This window comes from Chroicocephalus ridibundus, chromosome 1 (genome assembly GCF_963924245.1).
Source record: "Chroicocephalus ridibundus chromosome 1, bChrRid1.1, whole genome shotgun sequence".
NCBI lineage: Eukaryota > Metazoa > Chordata > Aves > Charadriiformes > Laridae > Chroicocephalus > Chroicocephalus ridibundus.
Window position 1 is genome coordinate 211961904 of NC_086284.1, and position 21257 is coordinate 211983160.

The 21257-nt window shown below is 43.1% G+C and overlaps 1 protein-coding gene across 6 annotated transcripts in view; it reads left to right on the forward strand.

Moving 5' to 3' along the window:
- GRM3 (glutamate metabotropic receptor 3) overlaps window positions 1-21021 on the forward strand; it is a 117458-nt gene extending 96437 nt beyond the window's left edge. For all 6 annotated transcript variants that reach the window (XM_063323569.1, XM_063323568.1, XM_063323567.1 and 3 more), the window contains 3 exons: window positions 5598-6664; window positions 13957-14131; window positions 20474-21021. In XM_063323569.1, coding sequence (XP_063179639.1) covers window positions 5598-6664; window positions 13957-14131; window positions 20474-20547 — 1316 coding nt within the window. In that variant the 3' untranslated portion in view covers window positions 20548-21021. The remainder of the gene's footprint in view (window positions 1-5597; window positions 6665-13956; window positions 14132-20473) is intronic.
- The last annotated feature ends 236 nt before the right edge of the window (window positions 21022-21257 follow it).

Below are 21257 nucleotides of genomic sequence, written 5' to 3' on the forward strand. Positions count from 1 at the left end.
AGAAGAGTGGGTGCATCAGGTCTGCATTACTCAGTCTGAATGTTCAGCCAAGCAGAAATAAGTCACTTTGACCTCAACAAACCATATCTAGCTAAAAATAAAATAAAATGAAAAGATATATGCATTCTCAGGGTCCCCTGTGATGCTTTTCCAGATAAGGCACCATACATGCAGATTAGCCCGTTGGACAAACACAGCATATCCTGTTGTTATATTATTATCAAAGCTCTTCCTTACAGTGCTTTAATAAGGCATTGCCCAGGACATGTAACAGGAAGGAGTAGGGGGCATTTAAAAAACTATATTTTTTTCCATTACATAAACAAATGTCTTGTTTTTCAGTCTTAAATCAGAAGTTCAGAGTTTTTGCAGCACCATCTAGTGAGACTAAAGAGGTTTTACTCAACTATTCAGAAATGCCAGGCTGTTCCCTCTTTATACTTGCATTTCTTTTTAATCATGATCTCCTTATAGTCTATTGGCTGAAAGTCTTTGGGGCCAACAAGCTGTTGAAGAAGGTGCCTTTGGTGCACACAATAGTCCTTTTTACGTTTCTTTCTGAACAGCATGAAATCCCACAGCTTTGCAAACTGCCGAGCTGAAAAACTGCAGAGCTTTCATCAAGCCTTGTTATTAATGAATTGCCTCCTAGCTAGTGAGCTGTGCCTCTGATCTGTACCTTGTTTTGAAAGAATACACTCTGCAAGCAAAGAACAGATGTTTTACTGGATACGAAGCATGTTCTCAGATGTAGGCATACCTGTCATCGTTCCTACCAGGAACTGTTGCTGATGATACTTCCTATAAGGCAACATCTATACACTCATCTCTGTGCCAGACACATGCAAGACTCTGTATGCAAAATACCCTTCCTGGCCCAAAGATGTTGCTGGCAAACAAAACTCAGCCTGATTCCAAGCCAGTTAAGATGACGCTCATCTTTTCCTAGGCTGCTCCACCTCTTAAAAATTTTCCTGTGCCTAATTAGGATTAAAAATGCTTTGTTTTCTTCTGCTCATTCCTGGTTAAAAAATCCTGGAGTACTTTCACCCAACGGAGGCAATGTGCAGAATCAGAAGGTTTTCAAAAAATATTTCCCTTACCACCTCTCAAAATAATATTTTTGACCAATAAGAAAACAAACCCCCTTCTCCAGCACTTTTTTTCTTAATTCTTTCCTGTCACGAAGAACCATACATCACTGACACACAAAATACTAAAGATTTCCAAATGAGAGCAACTCATCTGCTTCTTACAGCATATGAGCACATACTAGTAAGTTATGTGATGGCTGGAAAAGATGATTCCACTGTAGGAAGATGGAAATAAAATTACATAATTAACTGTATAAAATTTATGACAGTATTTTATGTTCTTATTGATATCTCCTACTAAAACAGTCATAAAACTGTGCATTTTTAGAACCATAGAATCACAGAATGGTTTGGGTTGGAAGAGACCTTAAAGATCATCTAGTTCCACCCCCCTGCCATGGGCAGGGACACCTCCCACTAGACCAGGCTGCTCAAAGCCCCATCCAGCCTGGCCTTGAACACCTCCAGGGATGGGGCAGCCACAGCTTCTCTGGGCAACCTGGGCCAGTGTCTCACCACCCTCACAGTAAAGAATTTTTGCCTAATATCTCATCTAAATCTCCCTTCTTTCAGTTTGAAACTGTTACCCCTCATGCTATCACTACACTCCCTCATAAAGAGTCCCTCCCCAGCTCTCCTCTCTTATCTGAAGCTGAAGGAGTTTGTCCTCCACTTACACAATGGCATCTTCTCCTCCAATAGGATTCCTTCAGTGAGCTGACAGAGGTGGGCTGCCGGCACCATGGCTCCATAGGTTTCTCTCTTCTGCACTCTGTGTACCTGAGTGTTTCTCCTGTTCTCATAAATGTCACTGCTGCTGCATCTTCGTTGCTGAACTGCTGCAAGCTGGAGGACAAAGCATCGCTGGTTTATCTTTCAGTCACTTTTAATTATCCTTTCTTTTCCTTGATAACTTCTTTTATAGAATTTCTCTTTGATAACTGCTTTGCATAAGGATAATTCACTTCATGAATCATAGAATTCATTAGGTTGGAAAAGACCTTTAAGATCATCAAGTCCAACAGTTAACCTAGCATTGCCAAGGTACTACTAAACCATGTCCCTCAGCACCACATCGAATCATAGAATCTGTTGCGTTGGAAGGGACCTTTAAAGGTCATCTAGTCCAACCCCTCTGCAGTAAGCAGGGACTAGATCACATCTACCCGTCTTTTAATTACCTCCAGGGATGGCAACTCAAACACTTCCCTGGGCAGCCTGTTCCAATGCTTGACAACCCTTTCGGTGAAGAAGTTTTTCCTAATATCCAATCTAAACCTCCCCTGGTGCAACTTGAGGCTACTTCCTCTTGTCCTATCACCTGTTACTTGGGAGAAGAGCACAACCCCCACCTCACTATCCCCTCCTTTCAGAGAGTTGTAGAGAGCGATAAGGTCTCCCCTCAGCCTCCTTTTCTCCAGGCTGAACAACCTCAGCTCCCTCAGCCACTCCTCATAAGACTTGTGCTTCAGACCCTGCACCAGCTCCGTGCAAGGGGAGGAGAAGATTCAAAGAGACTGCTCACAGGAGACAAAGTTTGTGTTGTGATTCAGATAGCCTCTTTGCTAACAGCATGGGTAGACCCAGCGAGTCTTGTCTCCCATCTCCCAAGGAACAAATCCAAAACAGCTTAGCTGCAACTCTGAAAAAGACCTGCCAGAAATACCTGTTATGAAGATTGTAGGTTCACTCTCAAAGCTGAAATTCAACTACAAAAAAATTCCCAGACTGGCTTATGACATGTCCTGACATCATCTCAGCGAAAATCATCTACCAATATGCAAAAATTATTCTTTTTTCTTATGTTATTACATTCCTGCCTATAAGCATCTTATTTTTATGATTATTATTAGATCATATTTTCTAAAAACATGAATTTTTGGAAGTGGTTCTACAGGATCTAGAATATGTTGATAAATATCTGTTAAAATACCTTAGTGATTTTCTATGTAATCAGTGAATATATTAATTGCTGCCACCCAGTGGGCTCATTTGTAGGCTTTGGCTCGCCATACTATAATTTGATACATCGTTGTTTGGTTAAATGATTTCACCCTCTCTATCTGAAGGAGTGTGATTTATTTTCCTCTGTCCGTAGCCACTGAAAACGAATGTTTCAAGCTACAAGCTGTGGTTGACTTAGAACATACCATCCCACAAAAACCTTTTCTTCATATTTTTAGTGTGAGAACAGCCCGTGGAAGGCAGCGTACACACAAGATTCAAGCTAAACTACACGTGAGATTACTTGCTTTGCGTTCTGGACCTGCCTCCAAATCCCAAGGCAAATACTTTGTGCTATTTAAATGATAAATATCCTATCCGAACTAAGAAGTTGTTAAAGATGTTACAGAGGGGGAACTCTTTCCCAAAAAGTGCTGGTGTTTCTGACCCTTCACATCACTTGCACTGGGGTAATCACGCGCTTGAAGTTATGCCCTTGGCAGAAGATAAGCCATGCAACCAGTTTGTGGTTTGTCTTGCTTACCTGCAGCTCCACCAGTGCCGGTACAAGTCACGGGCTCCCAGCACAGCTCAGGAGCTGGCCTGTATAACACTGGAGTGAAAAAATTGGCTCTTCAAAATGGGCTGCTGTGTTAACAGCTTCTACAATCTGCATAGGTGTTATGAATAATGAAATAAGACACTGGCAATGACAACACATTATTGAAGCGCTGTTAAGTAAGTGCTGCATTATGATTTCATTTTAACGCCGCTCCTGGATGAGAGAGCTTGCACGCCTGTGTGCGAGGAGGAGGAGGGAGAAAAGGGAAGCTGCTTAATATTCTTCTTGTTGACCTATATTTTGAACTTAGCTACCTGTTTAATTTAAAGCATGTTATTTCCAGGAGGACTGGCCATTTGAGGGAGTGTTATGCTGCCCTTAATTTTTGTGCACTCAGAGGTCTTGTGGGGCTAGGCAGCGGTGCAACTAGATGCCAACAGTGAAGAAAAAGAAAATAATCCTTTTACACATTCCTGAATTACCCAGACCTAGTCTGTAATGCTGCAAACCAGGGCTGTCCACTACTGTAGATGACACAGGTGAGGTGGTAAAGCACAGGAGAGGGCAGGGATAAGAACAGGCAGAGTCTTGGCTCAAACCCAGAAGGGACTATAGCTGGGCATAAATTATCTTCCAACCTTGCCTTAAGATAAGAAGAAAGTTGGGAAAGAAATACACTGCAAGTCCAACACCTTGGGAGGTGCAGGTTATGCATCAACCCCCCAATCAGGGCTTTTGTGACAAAAATCACTGTCCCTTTTACTGACCTTGGTGGGAGTACTGCAAAATAAGGTAACGCTCTGCAGGGATAACAGTGAAAGAGTTTAGCCTCAGTGCTTTATAGAAGCTAAATAAATTTACTGCAAGAAATTCAAAGTATCTGGAGGTTGAAGTGGAAGAAGATATTACATCCTTATATGATATTGCTCATGCTCAAGCACAGGATGGGCACAGATGAGGGGAAAAAAGATTTATTCCAGCAGTGACAGTGGAACCACTTCTGTAACCAAAGACACTGGGGAACGAAATCACCTTTATTGCTCATCAATGGAAAAAAAACAAAACAAAACAAAACACTTTTGCTTCCTGCCTATAAAGCTGTTCACCTTTGATGCTACAGAAAACGACCAATAAATCACATGGTAAATGCAATTTCCTCCTACATTTTTAATATTTCTTCATTCCCTGCATGAGTCTCAGCTGGAGGAAAAAACAAAAACTCTCCAGAGCTTACCAGTTGGAAGTGTTACAAAATTGATTTCACAGAAGATCACAGATTCAGTTTGTGTTTTTTTTGTCTATTCCCCAAACAAGATATAGGACCAAAGCAGCACATGCTGGGAACCTCAGACCAGACAAGAAATATCAGAAACTGATAAAACTGAAACAAAATAGAAGGGATTCAAAATTTCCTGCAACACAGGGAGAAGCGAAAAAGACATAGTAAGAAATTGTTGAGGACTTCATAGTTACTTGTCCATCATCCTCTAAATGAATCTTCTATTCAACTGCATTCCAGACTGTTGGCCTTAAAATTGATGTTTATTAATCTGACCATTTAAATTTCCTTATATCATGACAGCTAAATTTCACCAAATAATGCTGAGTCTCAGTTAAAAGCAAATATCTTTCTTTTAAGAGAAAATGTGAAAGGTAGCAGTTGTGAATACAGGGGAAAGTAATTGGAGAATTCATTTGTATCCAGGGCAAAAAAAGTAAGGACATTGGTAATCTAACGTAGTTCTCCACATTCACAAATATTTCTCATACTGTAAAGTGAAATAGAGTTCTACTATGTTAGTTCTTTTCTTCTTCCAAGCTCAAACAAGGCAAAAACTTTTCAAAATGAGACAGATACAGACCTCTCGACTTGACTTACCTGTTGGCACTTGAATGGGTTTCTGTAAGCTGTCAGGTGTCTGTGCTTGCCAAAATGGTGAGAAAAGTCGTCTTCTGTGTTGGAAATAACATTCTCTATTTCTTTTTTTTTCTCTCAGCTCCATTCAACCCTCCCAATTCAGCCGACAGTATGGTCAAATTTGATGCCTATGGAGATGGGATAGGACGATACAACGTGTTCAATTTCCAGTACACTGGAGGCAGATATTCCTATGTGAAGGTTGGTCACTGGGCAGAAACTCTGTCACTTGAGGTAGACTCTATCCACTGGTCCAGGAGCTCTGTCCCTGTCTCGCAGTGCAGTGACCCCTGTGCTCCTAACGAGATGAAGAATATGCAACCTGGAGATGTCTGCTGTTGGATTTGTATTCCCTGTGAAACCTACGAGTACCTGGCTGATGAATTTACCTGTGCGGACTGTGGGCCTGGAAAATGGCCCACGGCTGACCTGACTGGCTGTTACGACCTACCCGAAGACTACATCAAGTGGGAAGATGCTTGGGCAATAGGTCCTGTTACGATTGCATGCCTGGGCTTTATTTGTACTTTTATGGTCATTGCAGTGTTCATCAAGCACAACAATACCCCCCTGGTGAAAGCCTCTGGCCGTGAACTGTGCTACATATTGCTCTTTGGGGTCTTCCTGTCTTACAGCATGACTTTCTTCTTCATAGCCAAGCCTTCTCCAGCTATCTGCACTCTGCGTCGTTTGGGGCTAGGAAGTTCCTTTGCTGTCTGCTACTCTGCCCTTCTGACAAAAACAAACTGCATAGCCAGGATATTTGATGGTGTAAAGAACGGTGCTCAAAGGCCTAAGTTCATCAGCCCCAGCTCTCAGGTCTTCATCTGCCTGAGTCTCATTTTGGTACAGATTGTGGTGGTGTCCGTGTGGCTTATCTTGGAGGCCCCTGGCACCAGGCGGTACACTCTTCCTGAGAAGAGAGAGACTGTCATATTGAAATGCAATGTCAAAGATTCCAGTATGTTAATCTCCTTAACATATGATGTAATCCTCGTAGTCTTATGCACTGTATATGCCTTCAAAACAAGGAAATGTCCAGAGAACTTCAACGAAGCCAAGTTTATCGGTTTCACAATGTACACAACGTGCATCATTTGGCTGGCCTTTCTCCCCATATTTTATGTGACATCCAGTGACTACAGAGTAAGTCTTTGGATATCTGTTTCCATAAATCATGTGCATCACGTTAAAGGACCGTGTCGTCATTCACTAAAAGCTTCCTTCACTCCTTTTGTCCCCTGGATCCCTTGCAAACAAGCTCTGCCTCAATGCTATCATCTACCTAAGCATATTACCAAATTTTAGCTTATTTCTAAGAAAGCTGGTCTCCTTTCAAGCCGTGCATGTAGGGTTAGAGGTGGCAGGAATTAGTACTATCAGTCTGACTGTAATAGAGGCATAGAGTATGGATTAAATATTCATACTGGTACATCAGTATGTGAAGTCGTAGTCCCTAACAGAAAAATCTAGGAGATCGTGAGTTAGAATGAGTCATAATGAGTGGAGGTGGGCCTTAAATTAAAAACTGAACTAACTACTCTCCTTCTGCAAAAGAATCTGCCATTCAAATACGGTATATTCTTTCAAAGAAAAAAGATAAGGAAAGAGTTGCAAAATTTTCTATTAAAAAGGATTTTTTTTTAAGAAAACAATCTAACAAAGGTTATGCTTGAATATAGAACTTTTTATTCTTTCTGCACTTTGTAGGAGATAAAACACATATCTCACTGAGCAGAAAATATTGGTCAGCCTTCACCAACAAACTTAAAAAACATTAAATTGCTTAAATTGTCACATAGTGTTGCAAAGCTTCAAGTTCAATAAAATTGTATTTTTGGACAGAAGGAAATTGTCTCAGAAAAAAGATTCAGATCTGCTCCCCTGGAAATCTCACAGTTATTATGATGTGAGAAGTGACTGCTGGAGCTGGCCCTTACAGCGGTTTGCAGTGAATTAATTCAACTTTCTGCCCAGAAGAAAGGTAGATTAGTTTAGGGCGGTATTATTACCAGTAGTATGTACATGAAATAGCATGTAAACCTGTGGAGCTAATAATGTCACTAAACATGCTTTTGGTGTGACCACCCTGGACAGTATATTTAGTATTATTTTTCTCATCTTAGGAAAAGTACAGAAAACCTCAAGAAAACAGGGATACATAACAAACGACGCAGAGTGACAGTAAAAGAGCTAAATATATTTAGTCTAGACAAGAGTAAACCCAGGGAGACGTGATCACAGACTATAAATAATTTCGAGGCAACAAAAAGAGAGAAAGGGATTATTCAGTCTCAGGAGAAGTTAGAATGGCGAGTAATGGATTGAAGGTAATGAAGGGAAAGTTTAAGACAGGCACTGGGGAACAGCTCCGGACACCCAAAGCAATCAGGAAGATAGACATAGAAAGAGGGTAATATCAGTGCAGACAGTCACGTGAGCGGGCAGCACAGACACTAATGGTCAAGAGGAGAATGACTTGATTGCTCAAGCAGAATTTTTCAGCCTTATGGCCTGAGTGGGATTTTCGGAAGCAACCATAGGCATTTAATTTAAATACATAAGCCAACTGCAGTCCTACCAAATTGACAGAAAATGCTTTTGACACCTTATTTGATGCTTTCATGACATGTCAGGAGCTCTTTGAAAACCCCACCCTAGATGTTTAAACTTCTGGGGTTCCTTTGAAAAGCCCATCTTTAATTTCCATGCAGTGTTACATGTTGACTCTGAAGCAACCTGTGCGGTACCAATGTAGACAAATACTGGTGGTATCACCAATAAACAACCTTAGAAACAGAATAGTGACAACAAAAAAAAATAAATGATGACTGGCTTGAGATTTTGATATCAGGCAAAACCATTGCTTAGGATTCATTCTTCTGAAAAAAAAATGAGAGCTCCTGGAAATGTATCCAGAGATTTTGGTGTTGACCTCACTGTAGTATTTAAAAAACAAACAAACAAACAAAGTAGTTGAACATCATATTCCCTACCAATACTGAAGCAGAAATGTCCCTGTATGAACCCTGTATGGCAGGTGCCAGATATGCTGGGTGGCGTAGTACTGTGTGTCTTACAGATTCACCCACCAAATAATCCTGCTATTTGGCTAAGGCCTTGCCTGCTCTGGGGAGGGTTGGTGCTATAGCTATGCCTCCTGAACATACATGGGTTTTTTTTCTGCTAGGCTAAGCTTGCTTATATTGGCACGACTACTCTCTTCTCCCTGAATGGAATAAATTTTAGCAGCAAAAGGAATTCTGGGGGAAGAATGATTCAATCATGAGGTCAGCTGCAGGATTTTTCCATACACAACATGTCTTCACATAATCACAGAGGTTGTAAGAGACCTCTGGGGACTGTCTAGTCCAACCTCCCCTGCGCAAAGCAGGCTCACCTACAGCAGGTCACTCAGGACTGCGTCCAGTCAGGTTTTGAATATTTCCAAGGATGGAAACTCCACAACTTCTGTGGGCAACCTGTACCAGTGTTTGACCGTCTTCATAGCTTTCTTATGTTTAAACAAAATGTCCTGTATTTTGGTTTGTGCCCATGGCCTCTTGTCCTGTCACTGGCCACCAGTAGGTTAAGTCTGGTTCATTTGTAGTACCTTATGAGGTATTTACACGCACTGGTAAGATCCTCCTGAGCCTTCTCTTCACCAGGTTGAACAGCCCCAGCTCTCTCAGCCTCTCCTTATGTGACAGTTGTTCCAGTCCCTTAATCACCTCCATGGTCCTTCATCCAGTATGTTCGTGTTTCTCTTGTACTGGTGAGCCCACAGCTGGGCATAGCACCCCATGTGTGTGTCACCAGTGCTGAGTAGAGGGGAAGGACCACTGTCCTTGACCTGCTGGCAACACTCTGTGTAATGCATCCTAGGAGGCCATTGACCTTCTTTGCTGCAAGGGCACATTGCTGGCTCATGATCTACTTGTCCCACCGGGACCTTCAGGATCTTCTCTGCAGAGCTGCTTTCCAGCTGGGTGGCCCCCAGCATGTGCTAGTACCTGGGGTTGTTCCTCCCAACGTGCAGGACTGTTTTTTCCCTTTGTTGAATTTCATGAGGTTCCCGTCATCCTATTTCTCCAGCTAGTCAAGGTACCTCTGGATGGCAACACAGCTATCTTCTAGTGTATCAGCAGCTCCTCCCAATTCTGTACCATCTTCAAACTCATTGAGGGTTCACTCTGTTACAGCACCCAGGTTGTTAATGAAGATGTTCAGCTGCATTAGTCCTAATATCAACCCCTGGAACAACTAGTGACTGGCCTCTGACTAGACTTTGTGCCACTGATCTCAATCCTTTAAGACCAGTAGTTCAGTCAGTTTTCAGTCCACCTCACTGTCCACTTATCTAGCTTGTACTTCATTACCTTGTCAATAAGGGTATTGTAGGAGGCAGTGTTAAAAGCCCTACTGAAGTCAAAATAAAAAATATCAACTACTCTCTCATCATCCACCAAGCCAGTCATTTCACCGTAGAAGTCCATCGGGTTGGTTAAGCATAATTTCCCCTGTGTAAATCCATACTGACTTGCCAGTCATTGCTCATCCATGCAGGCCTCCTGCCACATTTGCTTGATTTCCTGCCCATTGGGGTGGACCTTTTGTAAGCTTGGTTGAGGTGATTCTTGAAAAACAGCCAGGTCTCCTGGACCCCTCTTCTCTCCAGGGCCATATTCCATGGTATTCTTCAAAGAAGGTGCCTGAACAGGTCAACCTGCTCTGAAGGGTAGCGATCCTACTTTTTGCCTTGTTTCCTCCTCTCCTGGAATTCAGAATCGTGAATTCCACCATTTGCTGGTTGCAGTGGCTAAAGCTTTCCCTTCCTGTCACACACCTGACAACTTACTTGTTTGTAACATGAGATCACGTGGAGCGTCTTCCACTATCGGTTTCTCAGTCACCCTTATTAGGAAGTTGACCTGCATGTGCTTCAGAAACCTCCTGCATTACTTCTGCCCTGCTGTGTCGTACCTCCAGCAGGTATCAGGGTGGTTGAACTGCCCCAAGAAGGCCAGGGCCTGCAAACATGAGACTTCTTCCAGTTGCATGAAAAAAGGCCTCGTCTATTTCTTCCTGATTATGTGGTCTATAGCAGACACCTACCACAGCGTTGTCCACTTCGGTCTGCTCACTAATCCTGACCCATAATCTATCAGCTGGGTCAAGACCCATTGCCAGACAGAATTCCATTCACTCCTGTTGCTCTCTCACACAGAGTCCAACTCCCTCTCCTCTCCCTGCTACCTGGGCAATGACCTGTGCTGTAATTGCAGATCTGTAAGTGGATCAGGAGCCATCTGCCTGCTGCCACAAGTCGCGGACTTCCAGCCTTCATCCTGATGGAAGTCTCCTTTTCCCAACTTAACAAACATAGGCTGCCTAGTTCTTCTTTAGTACAGACCAGGGTCTTGTACCTGCAGAGTGCCAGAGAAGATCTATTCCACCTTTTTCTCATCATGTCTGATGTTGCAGAGTCTGCTGAACTCCTCCTGTAGTTCCTTAACTTGGCAAGAGAGATCCTCCACATCTCACGGAGAAAAGAACAACCCCCCCAGCCCCTGTGAGAGGCCCCAGGCATCCCTGCAACCCCAAAACTGCAGAGCTGAATCGTCCCTTGGGAGCTCAGCCTGGGTCAATCCTGATATACCAGGGACAGTTGCCCTTGTGGGCACTGAGGACCGTGCCCTTTGGCACCCCCATTGCTCTGCACACGAACAAAACATTCAGCAAAATTCTAGCCCTCTTCTGTGCTCATTTCTGCATGCTGCTGAACGTCTTCGCTCTCCAGCACTACAGAGGGCCCAACCTTATCTAATCAAGAGTCAGCTCAGACAAAAGCTCCAGGCTGGTAAATGACAGCTGACAGAGCTCCTTAGGAGATGCTGGAGGTTCCTAGAAGTCACAGCCTCCTGCAGCAATCCTCTCCCAGCAGCAGCAACGCACCCTGACATTCTTTGAAGTGTTCGCAAGAGTCCTCCAATGATCCCAGAAGTTGCTCCCAGAAGACCCAGAAGATCCCAAAGCAGAGGCCAGAAACTGCTGGGCAAACTGCTGTGATTCATGGCTGACTCTGTTAGGTGCCTTGTAAAAAATTTAGAGAGATGCTGGAAAAGACATATTTCTCTGATGCCATTGATTTTCATGCAGAGATCCACATTGATTTCAGAATGAAAGACACAAAGAAAGCTGATATGATTAAATAAGGACACATGACAAATTCACGGCAGCTTCAATATCTGGCACACTTATGGGAATTTTCAACCAGATCACCTTAGACAAAATCTTAAGAAATGCAGTGATAACATAGGAAGGAAAAGTCCAGGTGTTAAACTGGTTATAATGAAATCAGTTGTCAAAATTCCTACTGTTAGATAGTTTCTCCCTACATTTTCTTTAGGGGTAATTCTGGCTGAAGGAGCTTGCCCCCCCTGCCAGTCATTCCTGCCTGGTCTAGCAGCACTGCCCCGGTTCTGCCAGCGCACCCATGTCCATGAGGCCGGGTTACACATCGAACCATTGAAGTGACCTGAGTTAAAAGAAACCCTGTGGGATGGGGCTATTTTTAACCCAAATCTTTTCATTGATTGAGTGCATAATTATGGCGGCACAGCTGAGCTGCTCCAAGAGGCACAGACCGTAAGAAGAGCCGGGGTGGTGGGAGGGCATGGTTAGTGAAGAGGACTTCCCTTGAAACTACTACCTTCATTTGTTCTTAGAATCATAGAATCGCCTAGGTTGGAAGGGACCTTCCAGATCATCTAGTCCAACCATCAACCTAACTCTGACAAAAACCGTCACTAAACTATATCTCTAAGCACTACATCTACCCTTCTTTTAAATACCTCCAGGGATGGTGCCTTAAGCGTTTCCCTGGGCAACCTCTTCCAATGCTTGACAACACTTTCAGTGTAAAAGGTTTTCCAAATATCCAGTCTAAACCTCCCCTGGTGTAACTTAAGGCCATTTCCTCTTGTCCTATCACCTGTTAATTGGGAGAAGACACCTACCCCCGCCTCTCTACACCCTCCTTTAAGGTAGTTGTAGAGAGCGATAAGGTCTCCTCTCAACCTCCTTTTCTCCAGACTAAACAACCCCAGCTCCCTCAGCCGCTCCTCATAAGACTTGTGCTCCAGACCCCTCACCAGCTTCATTGACCTTCTCTGCCCTTCTTGTTCTATAACAAAACTCCCAGTCCTGTTTTGCCAGTTCAAGACCCACCCAGAACCTTCTGTGGAGCCCTGTGGACAAAATGCAGAGAAGAGAAGGAGAAAGTGCACCTAAGGTGTCCATTTCTTGTGTTGTCCCTGTAGGGTCTTCCATGTTCGCTCACCCTGTGAAAGCTGAGAACTTTTTCATGGTGCTTGCCACATCTACCTTGGGTAAAGAGTGATTATTATATGATCACATTAATTATACTCTCTGCTGACAAAGCACTTTGTGCTCTGTCTATATGCATAAAGCAACAAAGTCCATTCCCTACTCTATTTTTCATTTTGCACCAATTATTTCTGACAAGGAGATATGAGAACCATTCCCATGGAAGAAGGCTAATCTCCAAGGACTGCAGGAGTGTAACTAAGGAAAAACGAGCCTTGTATGTATAATCATTCAAATTAAGCAGTAGACTTTAAAGCAATTTAATTCAACATCTTAATTAAGGAATCTGCTTGGAAGAAAAGAATATAAACCGAAAATGAGGCAGTAAACTGGCGCCTAGTTATACCACTGAACAAAAAGGAAGAAAGATAGTGCCAGCAAAGTTGCACTTACAAATTCCCCAAGGCAACTACTCTAAAATCCTGCAGCCTTACAATCAATTAATTTCTCAGCCCAAAAGCTTCTGCCTCCAAGTCAGGGCACCTTTCAGGCCCAGTGTGACAAATGTCCCCAGCTCTTATGTTTACTTGAAATCCCTCCTATGTTCCTGCAAGGCATTGCTCAAGTTCTCTGATTAGGATTGAAGTTGGAAGCTAAACTGATTTTCAAATGGATGATCTACATAAGGTATCAAATGTTAACCCACATAAAGTACAGTACGTGCAAGGTGGTTTCCACTGTAGCCAGCTTTGCCCAGTTGTTGCATGACAGGCGTTCCAGAGGATCTCCTGATCAATCTAGAGATCAAGGGCATAAGAAATGAGAGAAAGAGAGCAGCACTATCCTTTCTGTGCTAAACTGAGGGAGAACACACGCAGTCAAGCTCCCCTTGGTACGCAGAGACACAGGGCACCATCAGCACCGTGTACCTCACTCGTATGATCCTATGATTGTGGAAGATAAGGATGCTGCAGATATTCCAAGCCAGCCTGCATGAGTGCAAACCCCCAGGACTGTGGTTCCTGCTGTTGTATGATAATGCTGCTAACATTCTGCGTTTCAGAGCTTTCCGTACTGAAACACAGCGCTTTGCGCCCACTCTCTCCTAGGTGCAAACCACCACCATGTGCATCTCTGTGAGTCTGAGCGGCTTCGTTGTGCTGGGCTGCTTGTTCGCGCCCAAGGTGCACATCATCCTCTTCCAGCCCCAGAAGAACGTGGTCACTCACAGACTCCATCTCAACAGGTTCAGTGTCAGTGGGACCGGGACCACTTATTCCCAGTGTAAGTAATAAAACTGCCACCTTTCTATGTGGGGTTGTGGTGAGTTTGGGTAAAGACAAAATGGTGTTTTTACCAGCAACAGAAAGACCTCTATAGGCTGGGCTGTGTACTCCATGGAATCATAGAATCATAGAATGGTCTGGGTTGGAAGGGACCTTAAAGATCACCTGGTTCCACCCCCCTGCCATGGGCAGGGACACCTCCCACTAGACCAGGCTGCTCAAAGCCCCATCCAGACTGGCCTTGAACACCTCCAGGGATGGGGTATTGACAGCTTCTCTGGGCAACCTGGGCCAGTGTCTTGCCATCCTCACAGTAAAGAATTTCTCCCTAATATCTCATCCAAATCTCCCCTCTTTCAGTTTAAAACCATTGTGCCTCGTCCTATCACTACACTGCCTGATCAAGAGTCCTTTCCCAACTTTCCTGTAGTCCTTTTAGGTACTGGAAGGGGCTATATGGTCTCCCCGGAGCCTCCTCTTCTCCATCACTTGATTTGTGTCTGGAGAGAAAAACCCATCCCCTCCCAAGGGAATCATCTCGGAGCCCGCTCTGAAGCTCTCTGAAGTCAGCAGAAAGCTTTCGGCGGGCTCTGACTCCAGCCCACTGCACAAAGCCAGCAGAGCCCCTCGCTCCCTGTCACTCTCACAGCATCGACAGGAACAGATTGCCCTGGAGTATTCCTGTCAAAAAGACACGCCGGCAGGGCCTGGGCCACAATGCAGCATGCTCTCAATGGCTCTTATCACCGGCGTGATAAGGAAAGGTTCCAAGTCTGCAGCAAATGCATACAGGGGATGCCACAAGCTGAATCTGTATGCAGAGTGTGAGCAATACCCTTTTTAAGTGCCACAGCCAGGAGAAGCAATCAGTGCTCTATTGCCAGGATGGCTCGTCTGCTCTGCCTCCCTCCTTTCCTTCATCTTTAGTCTCTTCACCCCAAGCAAATTCACATCTGTGGTTTTGATTTGAGGCTGTTGCTCCTCTTCTGGGTGAGTTGCTTAGAGATTTTTTTGTGATTAAAATAATAAATTCACCTGTATGGGTGTTTTTTTTTCCCTTGTCAAGCTTAACTAGTCAAGGATGGGAGCACACCGCATCTTGTTCTTGGAGCTCTGCAGACAGCATGTCTAACCTGGAAAGCTAATTGAAAAAGCGCACTGCAACTAGAAAGAGGCAAGGGATAAGAAGCAGAGGAAAGGGGGGACACAGAGCAAGGCTTGCCAGCAAGTTCACACTAACCTAGCCTCAGGTTTTTGAGTATGATGTAAATTTCAAAATTGGCTAGAAACCTTTGGCACTTCAGATTTCAGAGAGAACATGGAATGAAGTTGGGACCCCACTGTGTATCACATTGGCAGGGATCAGAAGATAAAGAGGTCCCAGCCATCTCTGGCTCACCCATCCCACTCCCAAACCATACTGTGCCATGATTGCCCAGGTCCCTGAGCAAGAGAGCAGCTATGTGGCTCTACACTTCCCCATCTCATCAGTCAGGACTGCATCCAACCCTGACACCAGAAACCAAAATGTCCTAACTGTTTTGGGAAACTTAAACCAAGAGAGATGCGATGGCCCTAAGTGCCTGAAGTGCTGAGCACTACCAAAAGACCTGGATTTGCAAGACCAATGGATTCCCAATAAACTTTGGAAGTTTGGTCTCTTGATGAAATGGTAAGTCCCATGAGATTATTTTCATCCCTATGAATTTTGTATAAGTGGTCTTTCCAAGTTTTTTTATTCTCTCATGCTGTGGAATGAGCTTAGTCAGAAACCATTTTGATTCATGGATACTTTTGTACAGGATTGCATTTTGGAATTCAATATTTTATTATAACAGCTGGATAATACCTGTGTGTGCACAAGCATGCATACAATTGAAAGACATCTTCAGTGCACATCTTTACATTAAAAGCCTACTTTTTCACATCTAAGACATTAAGGAAAGTATAAAAATCCAGACTTACAATCTCTTGCTACTTCACTGTTTAGAAAGGTGGCCCCAGTCATTTCCTTTTCCTGCTTACACCTAACTGAATAAGGGCTGCTCATCTTTGTTGGTCTTTGCAGACCATGGTAAGACATGGACCTGGAAGCAGGACTAAAAGGCCCACCACATACAGTGGAAAAAGCCCTATAGTTTCCATCTAGGACAGTTACTTGGGAAAATAACACTGAGAATTCATTGTCTATCACAGCACCAATATTTGTAAGATGGAAAATTTTCCCTTACTCCCTTCCATTTATTTGTAAATTATTTTAAGTACATTTTCTTTTATTTTTTTAACTGCTTAGTCATTTATAAACCTCTGAAAAGATTGTCATCCAGATTGATTCTAATCCACGTCTAAAATATTCCCCTCATCAGTCTTGGGGCTGTCAGCTTGTTTTCATGTTGGTCTCGATGCTGTTTTCATCAGTCAGAAACTGCTTAATATGAGACTGACCAAAATTAGCTCCAGGGCATTGTAGTAACAGCAACATCCGAAAAGCCAGTTCTTGTTCATTATCACAGCCTTAAGGGACAGGAGTACCCGAGTGGCTCGAAAGGGCAATGTGTTTCCTATCTCCATGGATTCCTACTTCCATTGCATCTCAGGGCTGCCACCAACCTCCTTACTCCATCAGTCCTTAATGCCAAGAGTGTAGTGGGTCATGAACAGCAAATGACTCACACACAGTTCCTGGAACCATGAAAACTGGCCAAACGCTATGAGAAACGGTAAGTGACGCTCATGGTGCTCTGGGGTAGTGTTAAGTGTTAGCTCTAAATGTGTATCGCAGTTACATCCCTAAACAGAGCAGTGGAGGAAGAGCCTGAGTCAATGGTCAACCACATAAGCTGCAGAGCGGTCATGAGAGCTAAACTGAGCACCTCACGTAGTCACCTGAATACAGCTGCTCGTCTTTGCTACATGCTCTGCAGAAAGCAAGTAGAGGTGAATACTTTGCCACTAGGTGAGGAAACTTGTTTTAGAGGCACCAAGCTTTGATCATTTTGACAGCTGAAGTCTGGACTACAAAAGAATATAGGTTTAAGCTGAAAAGAGACAGGATATATGTGTACCTAGGTATATGACGTGTTTTGAAATTTATATATCTGTACACATTTATTTGAATCTAAAAATTCACTTTTGGCAGTGCTGTGTAAGTTCTGCTCCCCCTGAGTGTTTCCCCCATTGGGATGTTTCCCAGTTTTCCTGTGGCCTGTTTTATGGGTTTGGCAGAGGTTTTCTCGTAAGGTAGGAAGTCAGCACTCATAAAACTTCCCAGAGAGTTCAGGACTGATTTAAACACCTACGTGATTCAGGATGAGCTTTTACACACAGAAGGTATCATTCATGCAAGTTATGTCCACATGGAGAGCCACACATGGACTTGAGCTCCTCCAGTTGTCCTCCAAAGGGGTCAGAAAAAGAAATGAAGCTACTGTTTATAGCCAGGCTGGCAAATTTTCTCTTTCAGAATTTGTTTTCCCAGACCTTGTTCCAAACTAGACCTGATATACGGCTTTTATACATGACTAACTCAGAGTTGTCCATCTGTGAGCATGAGTGGAGGAAGTGGCACACAGACGGCAGGTTTGAGTCTGCCGGTTCCTCACCATGTAGGCACGCTGCAAGGTGCCCATGGCACTGCTGGGCTCTTGCATTTTACCTCCTGTTCTTTGCCTTGGATTATCTAAGAAAAATGAGGGACGACCAAGAAAGAGAAGATCAAAAGCATGAATTGCAGCCAGATCAAGACTTCTGGTCATGTCACACATTTTAGCTTGCCCTCAGCGCGAGGCAAAATGGAGGTGAATGGTCTCTAGCAGCTCCAGCAATATTTCAGGAAGCCCTTTGGCTGCTGCTGTAAGACACAACGTGAAACTCAGAACCCTGCAGGGCCAGTGATTAACGGTGCTGAGGCCTGTAAGGAAAAGTAAGATCTTTTGTTCAGTCTCAGAGAGAGCTGGATACTGAGTGTGAACGCTTTACTCCACCCGGCAGAGTTAATAACTGCCTCCCAGCACTACAAGAGAGGTACGTGCTGTGGAGGAAGCCTGGGAACTGAAAACACAAGGCCACTTGTTTCTCGCCTACCACCATATTTCTCTGTCCAACTTTGACATCCTCCCGACCCAGTTACCGTAGTATTTGAGCTATTCATGCTCTTCAATGTGTTGGGACTTCAAAAAAACCCCGAAGCTAAAAACGTTCTGGGTGGGTGACTGATGTTCACAGAAATGAAATGCTTTTGCCTGTACTCATACTGCGGTAGAACAGGGATTTGAATTGGGTCTCCTAAGCAGTACTGTTTTTTCTATTTGCCAACAATAAGTAGAAATAAAAAAATAATAACAATAATCAAAAATTCGGGTCGATGTCCTGCCATATTATACCCAGTTAAAAGTACTGGATACAAAACCTGATGGATAATTTTCACAAAATCGTAGACATGCTGTCCTGTGCCCTTTTAACTCCAAATGATTGCTTTCACATATGTGACTCACAGCACATATCCAGGTTATGAGAGATCAAACTCCATCTACCTAATTCAGAGACCGGTCTCATTTTTGGCTCTCCTGTTTATCAGGAATATGTCCTGCCCTCTGAATAGTAGGTTAGTCCAATAGGTGCCTCTAAATTTCTCTTGTTAAAGCAGTCCTGTTTTCCATGAAATATTTATTCGGTCAATGAAAGAATTAGAAATAGTAGCTGATTTGAATAAATAGTGATCTGCTCTGAAAATGATGCTGAGCATCTTTGGAGAACGAGTCTGCAACGGAGAGCGTAGCCAGCACCAGTTTTGGAAGACTGAGCATGCCCTTGTCAGCTGCATAAATTGCTTTTTACACTGGATGATTGAGTTTACTAAGTCATTGCTCGCTGTGTGTTTTCTTTGATGAAGGCATCACATTTCTCTGGGTCACTGTTATCATTAACCTAATGTATCTTTCAAAAAACGGCTTTGTGGTGCCATAAGCAGAGATGTCACAGAGTATCTGAAAACACATTCCTGATGCCCAATGGATAATTTTAACAAAGACGGACAAACCAGCTTGCTTGTAAATTGAAAACCACAAGGCTTTAGCAGAATGGTAATATATCCTACAGTCAAAATAAAATACATTTAGAAACACATTCTGGTACTCAGATCTAATCTTTTATCACTGAAGCAATGAAAACCTGATGTATAAAATATTAGGCAATGTAGACAAGGATATCAGAATCTGGCCCTCTCCTCTGGCTGCATATTAAACACAGCTCCTAGAAATTAAGGGTATTGTGGCCAGAAAATATTCTGGGATTAGGTGAGAAATAATATTGCTTTCAAATTCAGTTATTCAAAAATTTCGTCTCTCCATCCAACATGTACTTTGAATTCTTATTTTTTTTTATTAAAAGTAAATCAGCACACGGTCCCAATATGCAGAGGTAGATTCTCTCCTGGATTTAAAAATGCCTGTATTTTATTTCAGGAATGTCCACTCCAATTATGTGAAAGCTGAAAGGATCAGACCTGAGCATTTCTTACCAAAACACAGAAAAAACAAAGGTTCACTTTTTATTCTACAGGGATATTTTCGCACCACTCTAGCTATATTAATTCACACTACCATGCAAAGTGCTATAAAGTGAGACCCAGTGGCCCAGAATTATCCAAAAATATTTTCTATATTTTATTCATAGAATCATAGAATGGTTTGGGTTGGAAGGGACCTTAAAGATCATCTAGTTCCACCCCCCTGCCATGGGCAGGGACACCTCCCACCAGACCAGGCTGCTCAAAGCCCCATCAGCCTGACCTTGAACACCTCCAGGGATGAGGCAGCCACAGCTTCTCTGGGCAACCTGGGCCAGTGTCTCACCACCCTCACAGTAAAGAATTTCTTCCTAATATTTAATCTAAATCTACTCTCTTTCAGTTTAAAACTGTTACCCCTCATCCTATTGCTACACTCCCTGATAAAGAGTCCCTCCCCATGCTTCCATTAAGCCTCCTTTAGGGACTGAAAGGCTGCTATAAGGTCTCCCCGGAGCCTTCTCTTCTCTAGGCTGAACAGCCCCAGACACTTCTTGGAGAAGCTTAGTCAGCCTAAGCACTCTCAATGGTCAGCAAAGAGAAACTGGGTTCCTCCAGAGGATGCTTCAGCCTCGGATCTGAATTGCCTTGTAGAGGTGCAAGCAGCATCTCCATCAGCCCCACTGCTGACACAGTCACATACCGTGACTTTTCACTGGGCATGGTTAAGTTGGGTGAGACGGTCCAGATCAACACAAATTCTAATCCTACATGTTGTTGTAATTTTTTTGCTGCCATGAAGGCAGTTAATTATCCTCTCTCTTTCTCTTTCAGCATCTGCTAGTATGTACGTACCGACCGTCTGCAATGGAAGGGAAGTTCTGGACTCCACCACTTCATCTCTGTGATTGTGACTTGCAGTTCAGTTTTTGAGTTTTTAGACTGTTAGGCAAAATTTTGCACACGTTGTGCACTCCGGAAAACACCAGAAAACAAACAAAATCGAAACAAAACTAGTACCTTTTTTTAGAAACAGTGTAATAAATTATTTTTGAGGATTGTACAGTATATAGTGATGTTCTGGAACTTTTTAGACTGATTTTAGCCCTTCTGTTGTTAACGGTTGTAAGGGACATGTAAATAACCATGGTTCACAATGTGCATAGTCCTACAGTAAGGGAGTGATTTGTTGCAAGCACAGTTGCAATGTTAGGTGACTTCTTTCCTACGAAAGTTTTTTGTAGCTCCTTGTTGTAATTAACTTAGACTGCATTTCTATGTTGTATATTACAGTTACCTTACGTGTAACAGATTGGTTTTCTCAGCACAAAACAGCAGTATTAATGTAAAGGCACCAATAATAAAAAGATAAAAGTTTTTCAGCATGTTTTCATTTTTGTTTCTTCCTCCCTCAAGGTCATTACATTTCTCTAGGCACCAGGATAGGTAAAAAGGATTAAAAGCCTGCAGTACTAATGTGTGCACACACATAGCTGTGTATGAGTCTGTACCTGTGTTGCAAAATCCATACCACATAATATGTGCTTACGATGAATGCTTTGTCAGGGTCAAGTATAAATTCCCTCTCCTTAAAAAAAAATGCCTATTATTAAAGCAT